The sequence below is a fragment of the Anser anser genome, assembly GCF_964211835.1.
Source record: "Anser anser genome assembly, chromosome: Z".
NCBI classification, from domain to species: Eukaryota; Metazoa; Chordata; class Aves; order Anseriformes; family Anatidae; genus Anser; species Anser anser.
Window position 1 is genome coordinate 50,113,389 of NC_139723.1, and position 21,704 is coordinate 50,135,092.

The 21,704-nt window shown below is 37.5% G+C and overlaps 1 protein-coding gene across 1 annotated transcript in view; it reads left to right on the forward strand.

The window, feature by feature from the left end:
* The window catches only part of PCSK5 (proprotein convertase subtilisin/kexin type 5), a gene marked incomplete at its 5' end in the record, with an annotated part of 197,611 nt that overhangs the window by 40,058 nt on the left and 135,849 nt on the right, over nucleotides 1–21,704 (forward strand). Inside the window, one exon of the mRNA XM_083817086.1 lies at nucleotides 7,665–7,778. Coding sequence (XP_083673212.1) covers nucleotides 7,665–7,778 — 114 coding nt within the window. The remainder of the gene's footprint in view (nucleotides 1–7,664; nucleotides 7,779–21,704) is intronic.

A 21,704-nucleotide genomic window follows, 5' to 3' on the forward strand; every position in this document is an offset into this window, starting at 1 on the left:
GTTAATGCTAATCTTCATAACATACTGAAATTCTAGATTATTATACTATGTCAAGTATAGATACACTAGCATTGTATGTAGTGGTGTAAGCAGAACTTTAGGTACTGTACCTAACAGACCTATCAGTTATAGTGGTTTTTGGTTTTGTTCTTAAAAATTGTGTTCCCTTGTAGCTCTTGAGTTGTTATGAGGTGAACTGTCTGACCTGGGGTCATAAATGATAAAGTACCTTGTATAAACATAAGAGTTGCTTTCAAGCTGGTTGGTGCAGCAAAGAGTTTTCCCGACTTTTCCAAGGCTGAGTTAACTTAGAAACAGAACCAGAAGTATCTGAGCTGACTAGGGCACTTCCAGCCCTAAGAAGGGAAAAATCCCCAGCTACTTGAGACACACTTTGCCTAGGACAGCTGGTGCTGCTGCTGCTGGAAGCCACCAAGCTCCCTGGGACTTATTCTCAGCTCTGCCACGAAGCTGCCTTGTGATATGCATTGTGCAATTTTGAGCTGCTTGGTGGTCTGCTGAGGTACAGCGTGGAAGAAGGGAGTGTGGTGGAGGTCACGGTCAAGTTCCCTCAGCAACTGCTGCAGTTGCACCTGTGAATGGAATATCTGCTGAGACTTCCCCAAGGAGAGATAATGTGGGTCTTTTTGCCTCTGCCACTGTCGTTCCCTGCCTTTCCAGTGGGACATGAGTTCTGGCCACACACACTGAGCTTCTCCAAGATTTAAGTATGGTGCCACTCCTAGCAGCAGGGCCAGCTGGTAATAAACTTCCTTGAGGCCAGGACTGTGCAGCGCCACTTCTAGCCAGGCTGTGCCCTTTTCTCTTGCGTTGCTTCCCTGTGTATTCCCCAGGTCTTGTTCCTGAAGCATGCAGAAGACTTTGCTGCCACACACAGTTGGAGGAGGAGTTGTGTTGATGTATGTGAAGAGCTCTGAGATTTGGAGATGGGAAGGGTGCAGAGGAAAGGCAGTGGGTGTTTCAGATCTGTTTGCATGTACAGCTGTGGATCAGTGTACCTCATAGATGTGGAAGTATGCCTGTAGCGCTATAATGGGTTACTCGTATGTTGCAAAGTGGGAAGAAACCAATTAATTCGTATCAGGACTGACTCATGTTTCTGTAGCTATAAGATGGAAAAATATGCATTGAATTTCGGCTTTGTTCCACAGGTCAGACTGCTGTAGCTTTTCCTACTGCTGTGCGAGATGTGTTTCTTTGGGTTTAAGTAGTAATCTCATGTGTTCTCTGCTGCCTTCGTTTCTTGTCTGCCTTCTCTTTCTCTATCCAGCCTGTCTTAACATCTGTTTTTTTTTTTTTTTTTTTTTTTTTTTTTTTTTTAAGATTATGTGTAGCATAATTATGACAACTGCTTTGATTGTGGATTGTCATTGACCCTTGCTGAAGAAGCATATTGTCAATCAGCAAGAATTCATCACTTAGCACTGCTGGATTCATTGACTTTTTATCCAACTTTAGACCCCTGCAGTTTGTGAAATGACATCTGCAATAATTTTCCATGCTTTTGACCTATGTCAACAGCTCCTTTATCCAACTGTCTTCATCTATTTTTATGTGCAAAGCGGCTGCTGCTACTGCAAGTCAGAGAACACTGATAGGTTAGGAAAATAGCCTACTGTTCAATTATTTAAAAAACACACAATTCCTCTTAAGCAGAGTAATCCAACTGTGGGAGTCTCACTTTCATGACTCTGCAAGTGGGCAAGTGGAGGTGTTCCAGCAGTCTCAACCATCCCTCCTGCATTGCTGAGTAACAGCTTGGGTCTCACTTGTTCCACTGCCAGGTTACGTCCCTTGGATGTTAGTATATCCTCCAATATTCTTTGATCCTGAATGTTTTGACTTCTTGTCTTCAACTGAATGTGAAATGCAAATGGACAGTATTGTCAAATGGTATGTTTACATATAGCGTGTGTCACAAAATATGATGATGGCACAACTAAGATACATAACTGACTGTTTTTGCTACCCATGAGCAGTAGAAACAGTTTTTCTCTTCTGGCCTGGTATGGGCCAAGCATAATCTCATTTTCTGTCTCTGAGAGTGCCAGGCTCACTCCTGTCCTTTTTCAGCCTGGAGTTCATTCAAAGGTCAGTATTCAGGGTTTTAGGTGTGTGAAGGGTGAGGTGTGCCAGGTGCAGCCTGAGACTGTCCCTACAGAGAGGCAGGATGCTCATCCAGGGCAATTCCTTTTGTAGTCAAATTCTAAGTATAAGTGCTGGAATACTGTCCAGCTTTCTACATAACTGTTGCCCCTTTTGCTCATCCAGCCTGACTCCATACAGATTCATTGCTTGCTCAATGATACTTTACACATTCCCTACTTGAGTTTTCTCTGGTTTTCTTTCTCTTTAATCTATACTGTTCATGTGGCAGAATGGTGTGGTGAATGATGGCAGTATGAGGAATAAAGCCATGATTATGTTTGGGATTGGCACCTTCAGCAACTCTTTTACATAGACTGAAGACCCACACCTTCATGTTTAACTCTGCAACATAAAAATAATAGATTTTATTATGAAATTATGAAATTTTATTATGAAATGTATACATTACCTCAGAGTTAGGGTGCTTTTTCCTTGTGCATTTTTTCCTCAAAATGCAAAGGAGTATGCCTTCAACTTGCTTGTATCTTCTGCTTTTTGATAATAACATTTTCACACGTTGGACTTGACATATTTTTAATCAATTTGAAAATATTTATTCACGTAGACCCCCTCATGACATATATGAAAAACAAACTAAATGTTGTTTCACAAGATTGTCTGGTGTTTGTATTTTAAAAATCACAGTGCTTTGATAAATGGGTGGATTTTTTTTTCCAGCATGTTAAATTTTCCCCTTTGCTTTTCAAACTTTTTGTCATAGTTTATTACAGTGGAGATCTTATGCAGCGTTCTTATATGGGGCTACTTTTTCAATGAATGAAAAAGTAATACTTTCAATAAATGAAAGTGAAAATAGTTTTGTTTCACATAGAGATGATATTTCATTATATTATTTAGCATTTAAAGAGGATAAAAGAGTGGCGTGCTAGAATGAGCTCAGAGCAGCTTTTATTCTATAGCATTGTTTTGTGCAGGTCTGTGAAGAAGAACTGCATCGTGTACAGAACAAGCCTGTGAGTGCTGTAGTGAGGAGACTGGAAATGATGATTTTTAAAAAAAAATAGTTTGGTCTCCAATCTGGCTTGGCTTTGATTTCTAGACATTCAGGAAATGGAACTTTCGAAGCTGAAGTCAATGGGAAAATGTGCACTGTTCCCCCTCAGTAAGTGTGACTTTATGGAAATGTTAAAATGCACCTCATTGTTCGCATACAGTCTCCTTTTGGCAAGAGGTGGGAATCTGTATAATCAATTACTCCAGAGATTTTCCTTCAAGGCCTATAGGTTAAAAAGTGTGGATGCTTTTTTAAAGAAAATATTTTTATACAAATGAGCTCTTTTCATACAGAATCAAAGAAATCCAGTATATACCAGGCATTCACAGTGGTGTATGCATGAATACCCATAAAATACTCAAAGGAGATACTAAAATAACTGCTGAGTCTTGACCTGGTCTTCATTAATATAACCCAGTAATTGTACAATTTAGCTTAGACTGAAGACTACTGGCAAGTTTTTCTCTTCCCTTTTTTAGAGAAAATAAACAAACCTTAGGGTTTAGTGGAGTAAAGTGTTATATTTCTCTAGCAGTGGTATTTTCTGTAAAGTACATTTTATGCATTGGCTTCTCAAATGAGAATATGGGTTTTCTGGGATGTTTTAAATTATATTGTAGGTGAGTGTATCAGTGTATACTCAGTATAAAACAATTACTAAGCAGCTTCCAACAGAAAGCGTTTGCTAAAAATATTACAGACAAGGCTATACTCAGGAGCGTGATCAAGAATGCTGTGTTGTTTTGGGTGACTGTCAAGCATCCTGTCTCCCTCAAGACAGTCCACAGTTGCTGTCTGTGAATGGTCATTTTGACTTCCCCCTTCCATTTACATGGATATCCAGAGATGCCCAAGATGAGCCCTCCTTACATCATATCCGTCATTACAGAGCTACCTGCGTTATCTTCCCCACACATTCCATGCAGACATGCCATTTGCTTCTCCCTGTATTGAACAAAATCAAATGACTATTTTATTTATAGTAATTTTATGCATACATGAAATTGTTGTTAGGTCTTACGTGAAGACAAGCAGTTACATTTCTTTTTCTGGCTTTGGGTCTGAACATGCATGCTGCACAGCTCTTCTGCAAAATTACTCTCTCATGTGTTTTCCCTAACTTTTCTAGGAGCTGAGGAAATAGGAATTATGGAAAACATCCAGAATGTATTAGGGGCAGGGCCTGCAACAAATACATATTCTGAAGAACAGTCCAATTTTTGTTAAAAAGTGGTAAATAAGATCCCAAAAATATCTGTCCATGTATCACTCAAAGCTAACCATCAGCTATGCTACTGGCTTGCATATTAACTCAGTTGATACAAGCTATTGTACAGCATGTACACAAATACAAACATATATGCATATACAGAGTTCCTTATGTGTCAAGTCATTGTTCCAATAAACTGGAATTGCACAGTGAGACAATGTTTGTGATTGCTTGAACTGAAGAACTATCTGATAGTTGTTCTCAGTAATGTCATTTTGGATAAAGGGAAAAAAGACAAAAGGAATTAATTGATTTTTTTTTTTGAGGCATCAATATAAGGTTGTATCAGTCTCCATATGCACTATGATGCCTTTACATTCAGTCTTCTTAATGATCAGCAGATATTTGCAGCTGAATAGGGAGTAAATAAATGGAGAAAATATATTTTCACAGTGAATAGTAAGGAGTTTTGTGATTTGTCTTGTCAGGAAAACCCCTCTGGTTCTGCCATATAGAAATGGTATTAACTAGTGTGGGTCATGCTGCCTCCTGGAACATTTCATACTCCTCTGGCCTCATTTACAAAAGAGAGGTGTTTTTCACAGTTCTCACAGTTGCTGTCAGTACTTCTTAGAGGAGCTTTGATGCAGAGGAGTCCCTAATGCCAAACTAAATGCCTTGTGTCTCTGACTTACAGGCAATAGTAGTGTTGGTGACTACCTTCTTCCATTAATGTTCGTGCACCTGAGTCAGTTTGCAGTAGTAGAAAGTTTAATTCTCTTCTGCTATCTCATTCTTTTTAATTTGTGGGCCTTTTCACATCTGTATCTGATTCTCAGATTGTGTTGGTGGTTGGCCTTTGTAACTCCTCCCTTCAGACTCGGATATGGATAAGTTTTCATAAAGAGTTAACATACATGTCATGGTGTGCTCTGTATGCTCGTAGCTTGTGCCACTTTGAAATCTGTTGACTTAAACAGTTTTTTCTGTAATTTTTAAAGATGGGGTAACATGCTCATATGACTCATTCCTTCAACTAAAGGATGAGTCAAGGTAACAATAAATACTCTTTCAGCATAGAAATCTTGGGACCTCTCCTTCAGTTGAAAATGTTTCTAGCACTAACAGTCAAATCTCATGGTAAGGTTTGGAAGATGGATCTGTGTAAGCTCTCAAAACCATTTTTTTCAGACCAGTTTGCTTATTCAGACCTGTTGAAGCTTTTTAGTTATTGACTGCTAAATATTAGTAATAGAAGAATAGAGGTCCGTGGTCTAAGGCAATCCAGGCAGCTACTGAGTCAGAAATCAAGTGGTACATAGGATGGTCTCAGCTGGCTTTGGATGCATTGGGAGGGCTGGACTACCTGCAGGAAGTAAGCTGTAGAAAAACAAGCTTCTTTTGTGAGGGTCCAGAAAAGAAAGCGTACATTAGCAGCAGGTGACAAGGAAGTAAGGTTCATTAAAGGTCAGTTATAAGATTTTTTTTCATGGAGGAGAGATTCACTTAAGAGGAATAGTGAACCCATTTTAAAGCTGTCTCATCAGTCTTAAGACTTAGTGCTTACCAAAGTCTTTTGGTTCTCCCTCTTTTGTCCTCTGGCCAGTTACACTCTACGTTTCACAGGCCTCCAGACTTTGCTACATCAAATTCCTAAGACTGATTAGTTGCCCACTTCTGTTGAAGGGACCCTCTAAGAGGGTCATGTAAGATCTGATGGGATCAGTCATCTCTCAGATTCTTGAGAGGGTGTCCACCAAGATGGATTTCAACTTGAGCTGAAAGGGGAGCAGAATCTTTCTTTGAAGTAGAAAAGGATTTATAATTGTTACGAGAAGACTAGAGAAATGGATTTCTGTGTGAATGTTTTGTGATAATCCTGTATTCTTAAACTGGACAACTTCTTCTCTGGAAGAACAGTCTTGACCCTGAAGTTAATTCCTGAGAAGAGAAGAAAATCAGTTCCTCTTTCTAAAGAAAACAATCAAAACCATATGTTAGGGGTGATAGAGGTGAAGGTGGTATGGATCTCAAGCAAAATTTCTGGACCTGTGTCCACTATTTTCATAGTGGACTTATGTCTCTCTAAGGACCCCATGATTTGAAGCTGAATTGTGAATGCATGGTAGAGATTAGCCTGCATACAGAAAATATTAATACCATCTCTGACAAGTGACAAAGAGAAATATGTAAGCTGAAAGTAAATTTCTTTTATATGTATGTGTGTGTACATACACAGATATTCATGAACAGTAGAAGTTAAAGGTGCAGAGTTGGGTGCTAGGAGGAAATGGCTGTCTTGCTTGGGGAGAGCTGAATTGAATTTTTATAGTTATATCCCATGAAACAATTCAGCAGAAATATGAGCTGTCAGGAAGCTAGATGAGTGTAAACATAACCTAGGTTTCTCTGTGAATCGTTATACTATTTGCATTTATAGAAACTAGCTCCCATTTAGACTGGCTAATGCAGAAATGACTGCAGAGTCTGATCTGCTCTAAGGTTGATGTCACTTTCAGTGTTGCCCTTTCTGAGTGTGTGATGAATCTCTGAAGAGCAATCGGATAGACAAGAATATGATTTTCAGAACTAGGTTTTTAACCCTTATTTTTGCTTTCTTGTTTCAAGCACTTTTTGTTCGTGTCATTTAATTTGCCCTTGTGCTCCATACCCATCTCTTTCTCCCTGTACTGGCACTTTGCCTCAAACAAAGTTCCAGAGCACCTGGCTGAGAGAATCTTGACAAAGAGTTGCTCTACTAAAAATACAGTTTAATTTTGTTTTATTCACTCCAAGTGATGAAGGTGATCTAGATATTGGTTAAGCACAACATTTGAATATTTTACTGAAAGTTTTTATTTTCAGGAACAGACTTAAATGAAAAAATAAAACAACTATCAGAAACTCAGTTCATTTCTCATTGCGATGTACTGTTATGCTTTGTAAAAGTAACTGGTTTTATAAATTTGAAAACGGTTCTATCCTAATAATGAAAAATAATAATAGCATGCAAAAGATGATCGCCAATGAGATCTTTCTAGCAGGGGATTTAAGTAGTTTTTCAAGGAGATTTGTAGCACTAACTAAATTGGACGTATTCCCTAGTGAACCATATGCCAAGGTGAGCTGTGCATTCCCACTGCCAAAATGAACTCTTTAACATGAAATATGTCTTGGACGATGGTAATGGGAAACTTCCCAAGATTTCACACATTTCTTGATAATCTCCATGGAACCCTAACACTTACCAAATGTTTTCCTGGTTGGCAGGTGGAGTGGATACAACAGCAGGTGGTTAAAAGAAGGATAAAGAGGGATTATAAACCTGGAGGTACCCAATCCACTTATTTCAATGATCCCAAGTGGCCAAGCATGTGGTACATGGTAAGTACATAAAGAGTCATTGGCTTTGTTTCATGCCAGCATTTAGTTGTCTGCTGTGATATTTTGAAACAGGGGAAAATACTGTGTTCAGAAGAAGCAAACTTCCTTTTTGTATGTAACTAATGAAGGTCTGTAAACTCCTTGCAAGTATTACAGGAATTCCCAGTGGGCCCTGCAATAGGAAACTTTTATTAATGCATTCATTCATGAATGCTTCCTATTGCAAGATGTCTTGGGAATTACTTATTAGAGGATAAACTTTCAGCAGTGAGAAGGGAAGGAACTTAGCCACAATCTGTGAGAGCGGTGAAACCACTTGTTTTCAATGTGCCTAATTCACTGTCTCAAACATTAATGTGATACAAATGTCTTGTGTCCTGAAACAGGAGAAAAGATCCCAGAACACTGTCTGCTCAATGTTATAATTACACTCTTTTTAGTAATGAACAATTGCATTGTTAAAATAAATGGATTGTTTGTGCTGTTGCGCATCTGACTTGAGTTGTGTGTTTTCTGAGCAAACTTTTTTTAACTTTTTGCCTGGTAGTCACAGTTAAAGCCTGCAGTGAAACTTCTTTAGTCATGATGTTTTTTAAAATATCCTCATTTTACCTAGAAATGGACAAATAAAAAATCATATATTTAGTTCAAGAAAGTGTGTGTGGGGGGGGTAACAAGTTAGGCAATTGCCTCCAGCTGACACCTTCCCATCTACGTTGTTGTGGACTTGAACCCTTTCCCTGCTGTTTTGTTGTTGTAGTTCTAAGTCCTTGCATCTTGTTTTTTCACTACGTCAACACCGGCAGCAGGACACTCAGAAGGTTTATGACTTGATAGATTTAATTTCTTCAGACAGGGAGGAAATTATGCCTTTCTGGCAACAATATTAAGGATAATTTTCCTGGAAGTAGACATTGTCTTTTCAGACTTTTTGTTAATTCCAAAGCATTAGTTTATTATTTTATGTAAATAAATGAGTTTGTCCTAACACAGCATTACGAATATTTTGAAGCATTTTTATATTCATTTCATTCTGACTTGTAGTTCATTGTTAAATGCATTAAAAGAAAAAAAAAATAGGGTTACAAAAATTTGCAGCTAACTCTAAACAGTTGCTGTTAATAAATGCAGATAGTCGGAAGTCCTCATCTTCAAGTATATTTCACATACGAGCATGTCACCAGCCAAAAAGTATAGTAGCTTTGCTTTTCAGTTTCCAGAACTTCTACATTTTAATAAAAGGCAAAGTAATAACTTCAATTCCAAAACTCCTCTCATTTTTATTAAAGAACTGTACTATTGACTCATCTTTTCCCATGGAAAAGTGGTTCCATCATACTTTTTCTGAGCTATTGGAGATCTCAGGGTTTGAGGCAGTATCTATCCTACATTTCTGTCCTACAGTAGAAATTACTTCATTTATTGCTGCATTGTGTTGATACAGCAGAGGGTTTTTTAAGCAGTTCATTGTCCACCTTGAAAACAGCTTTTATTCAAAATGTAATACTTCTCAGAAGTTCTTTGTGAAAGCTGTATTATTGTGTGTAATTCGATCATAGCAGGACTTTTTTCCAGTTGATTTTAATGAGTGTACTTGTTATCTTCTCTAACACATGTGTTTTTTCAGTCTACCTATCCTATAAATATGTGCACAAGGTGACAGGCAGATTTCAATAAATGGCAGTAGATTGTAACAGTGTCCTCTCAAATTTCTTTTTTTTTTTTTTTTCCTAATTTCAGCTTTTTCAATTAAAACTAGAAAATAGCAGTGATTTAACCTTAGGTAGCCTGCTCTTATTGTTACAAACTTTCAATTCTGTGTTTGAATAGAAAGAAACAAATTTCAAGAAAATAATAGTGAGCAAAAGCCCACCAGTATGTTTTACAGTAGTTTATGTAATTTCTCCTTTGTGTTCTTTGATTTGCATACAAGTTTTTTAGTGTCAACATAGGTTTTTAATGGAATTGAATTAGCTTGTTTCTTTGGTTGGTTGGTTGGTTAGTTTTGTTTCAAATTAGTAATAGGTGCTTATAGCAGTTGCCTGTAATTTTGTTCAGGAAAGTAGCAGTCTCCTGTTAATTAATCAATTGTGTTGCCTACCCATATTGCTTCATGGCTTCCTCACCACTGTCAGCCTATCATGGGAAACCTGTTAGGACAACAAGTGATCTGTACTGCTGGTCATGTACAACTTTCAGAATATTTTCATTTCTGTATCTGAAAAAAAGGTATCCTCATATACAAGCTCTCTGGGGAGGCACTGTCCCTGGCTGATTGCGTTTACCTCTATTGAATAACTCTTGTATTTTTGCAATATCTTTAGTGGTAGTGGTTTGATGCCATTTTGTTGAGAGTGATCAGGAAGTATTAGTGCATACACTATTGCAACAGAGAGAATAGCTAAAAATACGTGAGTGAGTTGACTTCAGGACTGACTTGGGTCATTACCAGATATCCTCATATGACTGTATTTGTGATTGTAACCATAGCTACTTTTGTTAATCCTGTTTATCTTTATAAGTTGAGGAAAATAAAGGAATTTGAGGTTAGTTAGTGGTTTCAGTCACTGTTATGTCGGAAAGAGGTTATTAGGTTGCTGGCAGCAGACATGTTATTGAGAAAGTAATAAGGTATTATCATGTACAGGTTTGCATTTTGATTAATAAGTAACTTCGTTGTGGTTAAGATTGATACCTTTGGCCGTTGAACTGGTATAATCTCTAACAGAGCTGTAAATGTAGTTCAGATTTGTTGACACAAGACCTTTTATTCAAAGACTTTGTCAAACAAAATCTGATTAATGTTCTTCTCCCCCATCTTCATCTTCACAAGTACCTTGCCTTGTAATTTTAATAGTCCAGACTAGAAATAATACATTTTTGTTTGTGTGAGATCCATGGCAAGAAGTTACAAAGGTGATTCAGGCCTTCTCTCTGTTTTGGGTCATCACAGAGGTTAAAAGTATCTCTCAAGAACTATTCTGTAAACAAATTGAAAGGTATTTTTTATTGCTCTATTTTTCTCCATTTACTCTAAACACATTCCTAGAAAGAGTAGAGAGATTAGAAATATAGATATTTAACACTTTACAGTTCAGTAGAAGCCAAAGCAGACAGAGTTTCCAGAGCCACTCATCACCTAAACAGGTATGCTTGTACTTTTTCATTGCTAGAGGATTATCTATTGAGAAATTACTGTTTCCATTGCTTTCTAATACCCAGGTAAAGACAATTTTCTTATGTCTTCCCTCACTCAAAGCAATGAGAGCTGAAAAAAAAAAAAAAAAAAAAAGTACCTGCTTGATCATGACCTCTGATTTTTGAGACCTCTGTATTTAAAGGGTAAAATAGAACCTTTTTATAGATCAAGTAACACATGAAACTTCACATAAGAGTCACTGTTCAAATACTATTTGAAAATGACCTACAGACTTGGGTCCAGCTTGCTTAGAACTGATAGCAAAGAAATAAGATCAAAGGGAAGGAAGGTCCTTAGTTAACATCCCTTTCCAAATATTGAGTCAGGAGAAAGCTAAGTCTTGCATGACATACCCAGAGCTCAGCTATGTATGTACCATCATGTTCTATCTAATAAATTTATTCTCTTTCACTGGTGTTGACAAAGTAGCCTGTTTGTCAATAACTGGATGGACTATATACAATCCGTTTGCATAACTGAAAAAGGTCGAAGTCAACCCTAAAATCCTACTGCTATCTGAAACCGTTTTACTTAACGTGTAATAACAGCAAACAATGTCTTTGGAATGACTAAGAGGACTTTGTGCCTAACCAATTTCACCATTCCTGCCAGTTGGTTTAATGAGTTTCCTCATCTTGCTTGCATGGAGAAATGGTAATAAAAAGTGGAGAAGGTGAAGATAAATATATATTTATGGGAAGATATGGTTAATAAAACTAATTTTTACTCACTTTTAAAGAAATTTACTAGACTTCAATCACAAGACTCTCCTTGCTGACTGTTTCTTTTTCCCTCCTGCTTCAGAAAAGCTTGGTAATGGTCAGGTGAAGCTGGAGTTATATGGACATACAAGAACTGTTTTCTGCAGCTGCAGTCTAGCCCTGCTGGGCCTCTTTGCATAGTTTTGTAAAATAGAATGTAACGAGGAGAATTTAATTTAACCATTGTTTATTTTTTAACAAGCCATTGTTAGACTACAAAGACATGGACTATGTCTTTGCAGTTAGTTCAGACAGGAACAAGTATTTTTCAACATTGATGGAGTTTAATCCTCTCCAGTACTGTTATCATCCCTTCTATTGTTAATAATAACTGCTAATGCTGACAGGATTCTCCAGTTTAGAAAAGAATTTTTCACTTCCTACCAGGTTCTTTCTATTCTGTATGTCCTAGTTACTGCTGGACAGGAATTGAGCGTATTATGGGGTATTTTTGTAGAACTGAAATTTTTTACAGGAAGAGAGATACAATGTTTTGAGATGTGAGGCTGGAGGGAGGTGCACTGTTCTCTAGAGCACATAAGAATAAATATGATAGTTAAAGTTTATAAGCCAATTTTTTTCTTATGACTGGATGCCACTAAAGGCATCCAGATACACTAAATGTGTATCCAGAGGTTACTCCTCATATCTGGAGAAGTCATGGCACTGTCAGAGAGAACCAGTGCAAACCTGGAAAGCCAATTGCAGTAAATCACAGGGGTAAGATTGTATTCCTCTGAGAAACTACAGCATAAGATAACTGCGCTACCCACAAAGGTAAATAATAAAACTTTAAAAATGGTGTTATTCTTAAAGAAGCTAGCTGTGGTCCCTAAAATTCATACTTAGGGGTCATAGTGAAAATTTATATAACAGTGAACCTTACCTAACAACCTAGGTAATAGCTGACAATATTACTAGGGCTGTAAACCACAGCAAGAAGTGGAACATGTCAACTTGCCTGCCAGCTTCTCAGATAGAAAATGAGTGAGATAGTCACATTCATAAGGTGCTTGGAATGGAGAAAGAAACACACCACTTACTATGTATGTAAACCAAAGAAACACTGTCTTTTCATTGCCATTGCTAAACACATTCCAAATTGATATTAAGTACAGTTAAAAACATTATCAAAGGAAAACTCCAATTTTGCGTTATATAAACCTTAGGCACACAGTGGTGTCAGCTCACCAACTTTCTTAAATCTTTTTAAGGTCCATTTTTGCTGTGCATTTCTCCAAACTAAGTCCTTCCTCTTTTGACAAAAATTTTATTATTTTTTTCTGAATCTCTTCCCTTTTATCAGCTTTTATTTTCTCTTCCCATATATTCCTCATTATTCCTTCTTTCTAAATATAAAACATGCTTTGTGAGTTGGTGAAACACCAAATGCTGTAAGCAGAGAACTTAATAGTCTTCCATTTGGAACCCAGAAGAAGGACTTTGTAAAGCTGCGCTGTACCTCTCTATAGTGTAGTTTTCTCTGAAAGAGGGAATATAACAGAAATGCACTATCAGACACTAATTAACATGACCTTAAAAAATATATATATTATTTTAAATTGTTATGTTTAATTAAAATAAATTTAAATCCATTAGATATAATGCAATTTGGTTATTGAAAAAGCCAATTTTTCTTTCATTAAAAAAAATGCTCGTAACAGAAATCTGTAAACACAAAACAAAGATATAACTCCTGAATGTGCTGCTTCTCCAAATGGTGACTTAACTCTGTGGGCTTTAGGAAAAGCGTTCCCAGTTTCCAAAACTGAACTGAAGGGACAAACAGATGCACAAATTTTACTGTGAATGAAAAGTTGGTAAATAAACAGAAACAGCATATGGTCACATGGTTAGCACTGAAAGGAGTTTGTAAAGGGAGCATCAGTGCTGGAACTGGGTGTTGTTCAGCACACTGAGTTGCTGAGTTTAACTTACCTCCCAGTATTTATCAATCATCTTTTTATACTTGCACAAAAAGATTTTTGGTGCAGACAGATGAAATGTCATTTATACCATAATTGAGAGCAGTCTATACAGTGTGATGAGCTCTCTAGTAGTGCCATCTGGAGCTGGCTGCCTTCAGCTCTGATGCTGAAAGCAAAACCCAGGAAAAGCTGCTACTTTTCACTTTCAACAAGGACTCTGAAGTGAGCACTGCTGTGAGATTTGGTGAAGGAACTGGCAAACCCAGCTTTGTTGCTTCAGGAAGCTCTTCCAGTGTGCTACATCAGCAGATCATAGATGTCCTGCTATATCTGTGAGCCCCCAGGTGACTCACTCTAGCATCCACAGGAAGGGACAGACAGTCCGGCTCTGGTGCTAAGTAGCTGACGCTAGAAGGCAGCCAGAATAGGGCTGCTAAACCTTTACCACCAGTGAGTAATGTGAGTCTTAAGATCCTGCAGCCCTGAAATAACGTGTGGGAGAAAAGTTAGACAAGCCAGTTGCCTCCTCTGCGCTGCTGCTGATGTCTGTGGGGAGTTGGCTTGTCTTGTGGCCCCTAATGAGGTCAGCTAAGGCAAGTGGGCTTGTGGAAGGAGACAGAGGGGGACAAAAGAGGGAGTGACAAGAGCCTGATGAAGTGGGCTGGAGGGAGGTGGAGTGAGGAGGAGAGGTCACACTGTCCAAGTGCAAGTCCAGGCACAGAGGAAACAGAATCTGGGACAGATTTTCACCTGCCACATGGTAACACCACAGCAAATGAATACATATCATCTTCCTTTACTACCTCCTAACAGTTTATTTCAGACCCACCTATGCCAGGCATTGGCAGCTAAGGAAAATCCTCACTCTCTTCTTACTGTTTTCCAAACGATTATTCTCTCTTTCTTTCTGTCTGTGCAGTTGATACCAAATCATTGTTCTTTATGAAGTGGCATGAAATCTTTCTAAGTTTTGTGCATATTTTGTAACTTGGTTTGGTTTTTGCATGTGCTTTTTGTATTTTTTTTTTTATTACATGAGAACATCGAGCCCTTCGTTTTTCAGAATGTTAAGAAGACAATCATCCATGACATAGCGTCCGTGAAAGTGCCAATAGAAAGAATCAAACTGCCTGTCAAAATATTACCTTGCAAATCTGTGTATGGAAACATACCTCTTGTTCTCTGTGGACAGGGTAAAACTAATAGTGTAAGGTCATGTAATACACAGTTTGACCTAAATTCATTTCCTCTTGTAAAACAGCAGCATACTTTGGGTAATCAGAAAGCTGAAGAAGTGATTTTATCCTTATCTACTGAAGAAAATATATATTATTAATGCAACTACTTTAGCAAGATTGACAAATATCTAATGACAGGAAGAACAGATAGGCTACTTGATCTGTTCTTTTGGGACATGCAGTTGTGACTTCAAGGTAAGCAACCTTGTAAATGTCCAGGAAACATGAAATGGAAGTTAGCACTGTGCAGGGATTGTGCCAGTATTTTCACTGAACCAAGAAGCAGAAATACAGAAATAATTTCCATACATGTTTTGGAAGAGCTTTTCCCAGGTGTCAAAGGTTTGGTAATAAATCATATAGCAATAGCACACATTCCTCTGCCGATTTACTACAGTGATTTCATCTTCAGAGGGATAGTATCCACTTTTATTTTATCTTTCAAGAATTTATTTAAAATATTTTTTTTTCTGAGTAGCAACCGAGCCACATTAAGAAACTACAGATACTTTTCCATGTAATCTTCTTCTGTGAAATACCGTTTCTGTAGAATGTTGCATTTTTCTCAACTGCTTTTTACTGGGTATTTTCTGTAAATAGTGAGGAAATGATAGTATCACAAAATCTGTGCTGAATTTCTAATGAGACATAATATCTCTCTTTAGCTGTAGTTCAAAATAAACAGCTAACAATAAATGACATGGAAGATTAAGTGGACAGAAAATTGCTAACATTAACAACTGCAAAATGTGTTATATTGGGGTGCAATTTGGTGTGTTTTACATTTTGTCTCTCAGCTCTTCAACAGAAAAAAACATCCCTGTAAATTTGTAGATACATATTTATCTCAAAGCACATTTATATATTTATTTATTTATTTATTTCAAAGGAGAAGGAATTTGTCCGTTACTTTCCAAGAACAACTACTTAGTTATCCATCCACTTTTAATTTTTGTTTGTTTGTTTTTGTTTTGCTTTTGTTTTTTAGTCAAAATCAAGTAATCAATATCAAAACAGAAGGAACACAACAATTTAGTTTGTTGTTCCATAAAAAATGGAAGAGGTAATTTCATTGACTGTATAAAATGCTGCTTTGCTTCAAACAATTTATGTGTTTTGGCTATCATTTGCTTACTAAAATTGCAGGTACTTCAGGAAAAGTATTGATAAATATGATGTATATTTAATATGTTATAGCTTTTTACACATAAAGAATGCTATACAAACATCAGGAACTCCAAAGTGACCAGAATTGCACAGCCAGGGTGTACAAAACAATCAATGCTGAAGCTTGCCTGCCTGTCTTATGGTCCAGTTGTTACAGAACAAACTGTTGTGACATGCTCAGTTCACTCTCATCAGAAACAAAGTTGTAACCTATGAAAGTTGTACACATTTCTAATACAAATAGTAGCTATATTACTGCTCAGTCAGGGAACAGGAAATTAGTATTTTGCTTCTACACAACAATTCCCTAACCGTTCTGTACCCAAGCAAGCCTGATCTATGTAGTGTATCTCTCCTTTACTAAGAAATAGGAGAACTACTGTTCAGCTTTCAACGATCTTAGGTCTCAAACCATTCTTGAAATATCATTATGCCACTCTTTTAATGAAAACAAATATCATTTGACTCAGGATACCATCAGAATCTGTGCCCTAACCTCTCTTTCCATGTATCACACAAGCAAACATTTTGAATAGTTACAAATATGCAGAGGACCTTAATTCTTGCTGACCCTAAGGCTCCCTTTTAAACCATGTTTAAAAATAAAAATAAAAAATAAAGAAGCAAATACAGTGAGAAACACACTCTTCAAGAGTGTGTTCTACATCACTTCAGGGGATGCAGGACATCCTTGGCATTGTCTGCAGGTACATCTAATGTCAAAAAATCTGTGGTGTGAGTTATAGCTGTTGTTCAAGCTCCGTGAAGAGGATTTTCATCTAGCTAAAGAAGAAACAAGTAGCATAGGAGAGTAGCTCTAATGGCACCGTTTTGGAGAGAAGTCCTGCACAATGCAGTCCAGCAAATGGGAAAGGTCCTTAGTGTATTTTAAATATGGATTTGGTGAAAGCTAACCTAAACTAAGTGATCATTTTGAACTCAGACATTGCATACAGGTGAGTTTGTCAGCACAAATTCCCAGTTCTCCTCAAACAGGTAGGGCTTTTTGGAAAAATAAGCTGATTCTGAGGGTAGGAGCAACTTGGACAATATCTGTGCTTGGTCTTTTGCTATGGAGGTTATAAATTCTGTGAAAACTCAAAGACTGGCTGTTTCAAAATAAACTTATTTCTAACAAACAGCAGAAATTCATGGTAGCCAGAGGGAGGAAATGTGCGGGAGGGAAGAGCCTCATACAGCCCCAAGGGATACAAGTGTGAATCTTTTACAGTGTTGATACCACTTTTGTCTTGACCTTTCTATTCCATTAGAATTCACTAATTCGTGAGTAGCATGCCATTTAAAAATATAATTACCCTGTCTTTATTTATTTTGATGTGAATTTCCAACAGAATGAGGAAGTTATTTCCAGTTTTGAAAGCAATTCAAAATTACATTAAATCCAAATATTATAAGCACAGAAGCCTAAGGAGAGGCAAATATAAATATACATAAGAGACTACACCTTAAATATACAGTGTGGTTTTCCTCTTGTGTGTCTTTAGGACAAGACAGTTTATTAATGAACAGTAAACTACTGCTTGGAAGATAACATTTTGTTTTTATTAATATCAACTCATGGCTACAAGATTATATCGGGGAATCAGAGGACTCATTTAGAGAAAAATAAATACAATTTTAAGCAAAGAAAAAATGTTCCTGAGGTCATGAAGAGGTTGAATAGCTTCCCTTTTGTTCAACTTCCATGTACCCCCCCATATTTAATGTTGAATCAGGAGACTTTTTTCCTTATAAGTCTCTGGTCTGTCCACAAGTAGGTTGCAAAGGAAACTTTATGAAGTATAAGCTTTCAGACACCGTGTTTGAATGAACAGCCCCCCATGTCATGGGCTTTATACGATCCCAGCTGCTGCAACACTGAAATATATCTATCCTTGATTAACTAAGGCCCTATCTACGTGAATTGGAATGTAGATAGAGGAATTAATACAGCCTACTTAACAAGTCTTATAGCCCTTACAATTTGCAATGGAATCAGTCTGCACACAGAAAATGTGATTCTGAAGAAAGCCCTGAATTCTTGTAGCCCACTCACTTCATTCCTCAGAAAACTTCCTCAGTGACCTGAAGATGAAGTTTTTCAAGACACCAAAGACAGCCTCAAGGCTTCCTTTCTCACGCAGAGTCATAGAATCATAGAATGGCTTGGGTTTGAAGGGACCTAAAAAGTCATCCAACGCCAACCCCCTTGCCATGGGCAGGGATGCCACCCACTAAATCAGGCTGAACAAGGCCCCATTCAACCTGGCCTTACACACTTCCAGGGATGGGGCATCCACAGCTTTGCTGGGCAACCTGTTCCAGTTCCTCACTACCCTTACAGTGAGGGTCTTAATGTCTAATCTAAATCTATCCTCTTTTAGTTTAAGACCATTCCTCCTTGTCCTGTCATTATCTACTGAGTAAAGAGTCCCTCTCCATCCTTTTTATAAGACCCTGTTCAGTATTAAAAGGCTACAGTGAGGTCACCCCAGAGCCTTCTCTTCTCCAGGCTGAACAGCCCCAGCTCTCTCAGTCTTTCTTTATAAGAGAGGTGCTCCAGCTCTCTGATGATCATTACATCCTGATATCTACAGTCTCTTTGCCCCAGCTTCTCAACCATGCCCCCATACCTTGCTTCATCTCTTATGAACAAACCCAGGAGAAGTAGTGTAGCAGACAGCAAAGAAATCAAATAAAAGGGGGCAGGACTATCTTTGTTGATGGTATTGAGAGGTTAGATTCCTCAACTTTCTTGATGATCACAACATTCTTGGTTTTGATTTCATTGTTAGGTGTATTTGCTGTCCTGGTATGGTTTTCCTTCTTTTAAAGCAATCTCATGTAGTTTCTATCTGCTCTCATTCTAGAGTGGTAATAAAATACTACTTAAAAAAATAAAAGTATTGTGAAAGTGAAAGAATTGTTTTGTATTATTCGTCTGTCCTTTGAACATATTTGCCCAAACATAGCATAACATTGACCCTCCCTTTGGTTAACAGGGAAGTTGTATCATACTGACCAAGTGAGAGAAAACAAAAATCTAAAAGGTTCCTGCCTTTTACCACTGCTCACATTGGACTTGCAGTCTGTTTTCACTATGTCTGGCTGCTTGTTCTTCTTTAATATTCAAAGTTTGAAGTATTGACCACACTGTATTAAACAGCTGATCTTGCTTGGGACTTAAGACATAGCCCAGGATCATGTTATACATTGTGTAAGGTATTGCCACCAAAACATCTTGAGCACTAATTCAGTAGATAATTTCAATGAATGAATCTACAAGAGTAGCCAAAACCACTTTGTAAGCTTGTTTTGTTACTTTGCCAAGCCCTAGAAAAGTCTTAGATTGTCTCAACATTTGAAAGTCTCACACACATACTTAAGATTTATCCCACAATCTAATAGGAAAAATAAACCTGATGCTGAGCCATTCATCTCTTTTTGCTGCTTAACGTATAGAAGTTTTATGTGAGTGTGATGGTGAATTAAACAAGTTGTGACCCATGTTGCCTCCATGCAGGCATTGAGCAGCAGAGATCTCCTGATAAGAGTGACATAGTATAGGGAAGAACAGGAACAATTTACATGTCTGTATATATGTTTGGATTAAAAAAAATCTGTCATCACCATTTTTGTTTCTAGACAGTTGTGAACGGTGGTGCTACATGATTTGATTCAAATGAGAAAGTTGAAATTAAAGTAAGCCATGGAATGACAGCCTTGAGCATGTTTCTCCCCACTTTCTCTTTCCATAGAAGCACTATGAATGCAGTCATGCTGCATCAAGTTGTTCATTTGCCTTGAAAGATCTTGTCTTTATTACAGATAACACAACAATCACATACACTGGTATTTTTCTTTTTTAAAATGGTCTGTATCCATGCACAGAGGTGCTTTTGGATTAAAATTTATCCAGAAGTAATAAAAAATGTTTTTAAAAAATTTGTCTCCTCATAGTCTAAAGGCCAAATAGGCTAAAAAAGCAAAACATCACCTCATTTGAATGTGTCATATTAATTCTCTTTTACGATTATTGTTTTACTTATTTAATTAAATACTGAAGATCATTTTATTCACAGTAATTAATGTTTCTGAGAGCATTTAGAATTGTTCAGAATATGCATATATTTAAAGCAGCATCTACCTTCAGACAACAAAACTCCATCTCCAAGTATTTGAGGGCAGTTAAATGGCAGAAAAAGGTTTGTTTCTCCTAGACCCTAATTCCTGCTGAGGTTTCTGTGGAGTTCCTGACACGTTGCTTTAGTCTCATAGCAGCCAGCATCGGGATCTGAACTACTTTGGCTGATTCATTTCACAGATAGGGCAGAGGATTGTCATGATCATTTAGTTTGACCAACAGTCGCTGCAACTGGTAATCTACAATCACAAGCTCAGAATTTTTGAGCTGTGGTAGGCTTTCAGTGATACATACATATATTACATTAAAGATTGCATTTGTACAAGAGTCACACCAGTAAGAGCATTGTGTTAATGATTAACTATTAAAATAACTTACACCTTGTAGTTGTATATTTGTCTTGTTCTATACTTATCTTGTTAGGCTGTTCTCCCTAATAGATTATAGGAGCATCCCCCTTCAAAAACTTCTTCCATGTTGAGTTACTTGCATGCTGCAATCAAGTCATGTCTTCACCCTCTCTTAGATAAAATAAATACATTGAGCTTATTAAGAATCGTTGTAAACTGTTTTTCCTGTACTTGGTTCAGAAAACAAGCAGCAAGGACTAGTTGCTCATTTTATACGAGCGTCCTTTTTGAAACATTAATACTAGACACATGCGCATGTCATTCCAGGAACAGTCTCTGTCAGTTACTGCCATTTTAAAAAGTATATTAACCCACTTTTCTTGCTATCCCACTGCTTAACCATCAAATGATAATACATGGTTTCATAGAACATCTTCTTGACGTTACGGTCTACCTTACTCCTTATATCCTTTTCACTATTACTCTGCTTCTGGAAACTTTCGCTCTTTTCATTACTTGCACTCTTGGTCCCCCATGCTTAACTGTATGATTTTATATGTATAAAATATATTACAAACACACAGTTTAAATAAGTTCACCTTCACAAATAATCCAGATCATGCTGGCTCTATGACCATCATTACTTCTCACTCCACATCTCTGTCATCAGATCTGAAAGCATGCTGTACAAGTATGTAACTTCATCTTTCCTATACTACAAGGAAGCATGGTAGCCTCTTAAGATTTAAGACTTAATAATTGCACATGGTCACTAATGTTTTCTTAAACAAAATGGGTTTAACTATAACTGTGTCCAAAGAAGGGCAACAAAGCTGGTGAAGGATCTAGAGAACAAGTCTTAGGAGGAGCAGCTGAGGGAGCTGGAGTCATTTAGCCTGGAGAAAAGAAGGCTCAGGGGAGCCTTATTGTACTTCACAATTGCCTTAAAGGAGGTTGTAGCAAGGTGGGGATTGGGTTCTTCTCCTGAGCAGCAAGTGATGAGACGAAGCAAAATTTTCAAGTTGCGCCAGGGGAGGTTTATGTTGGATATTAGGAGAAATTTCTTTACTGAGAGAGTTGTGAGGTATTAGAACAGGCTGCCAAGGAAATGGTTGGGTCACCATCCCTAGAGGTCTTCA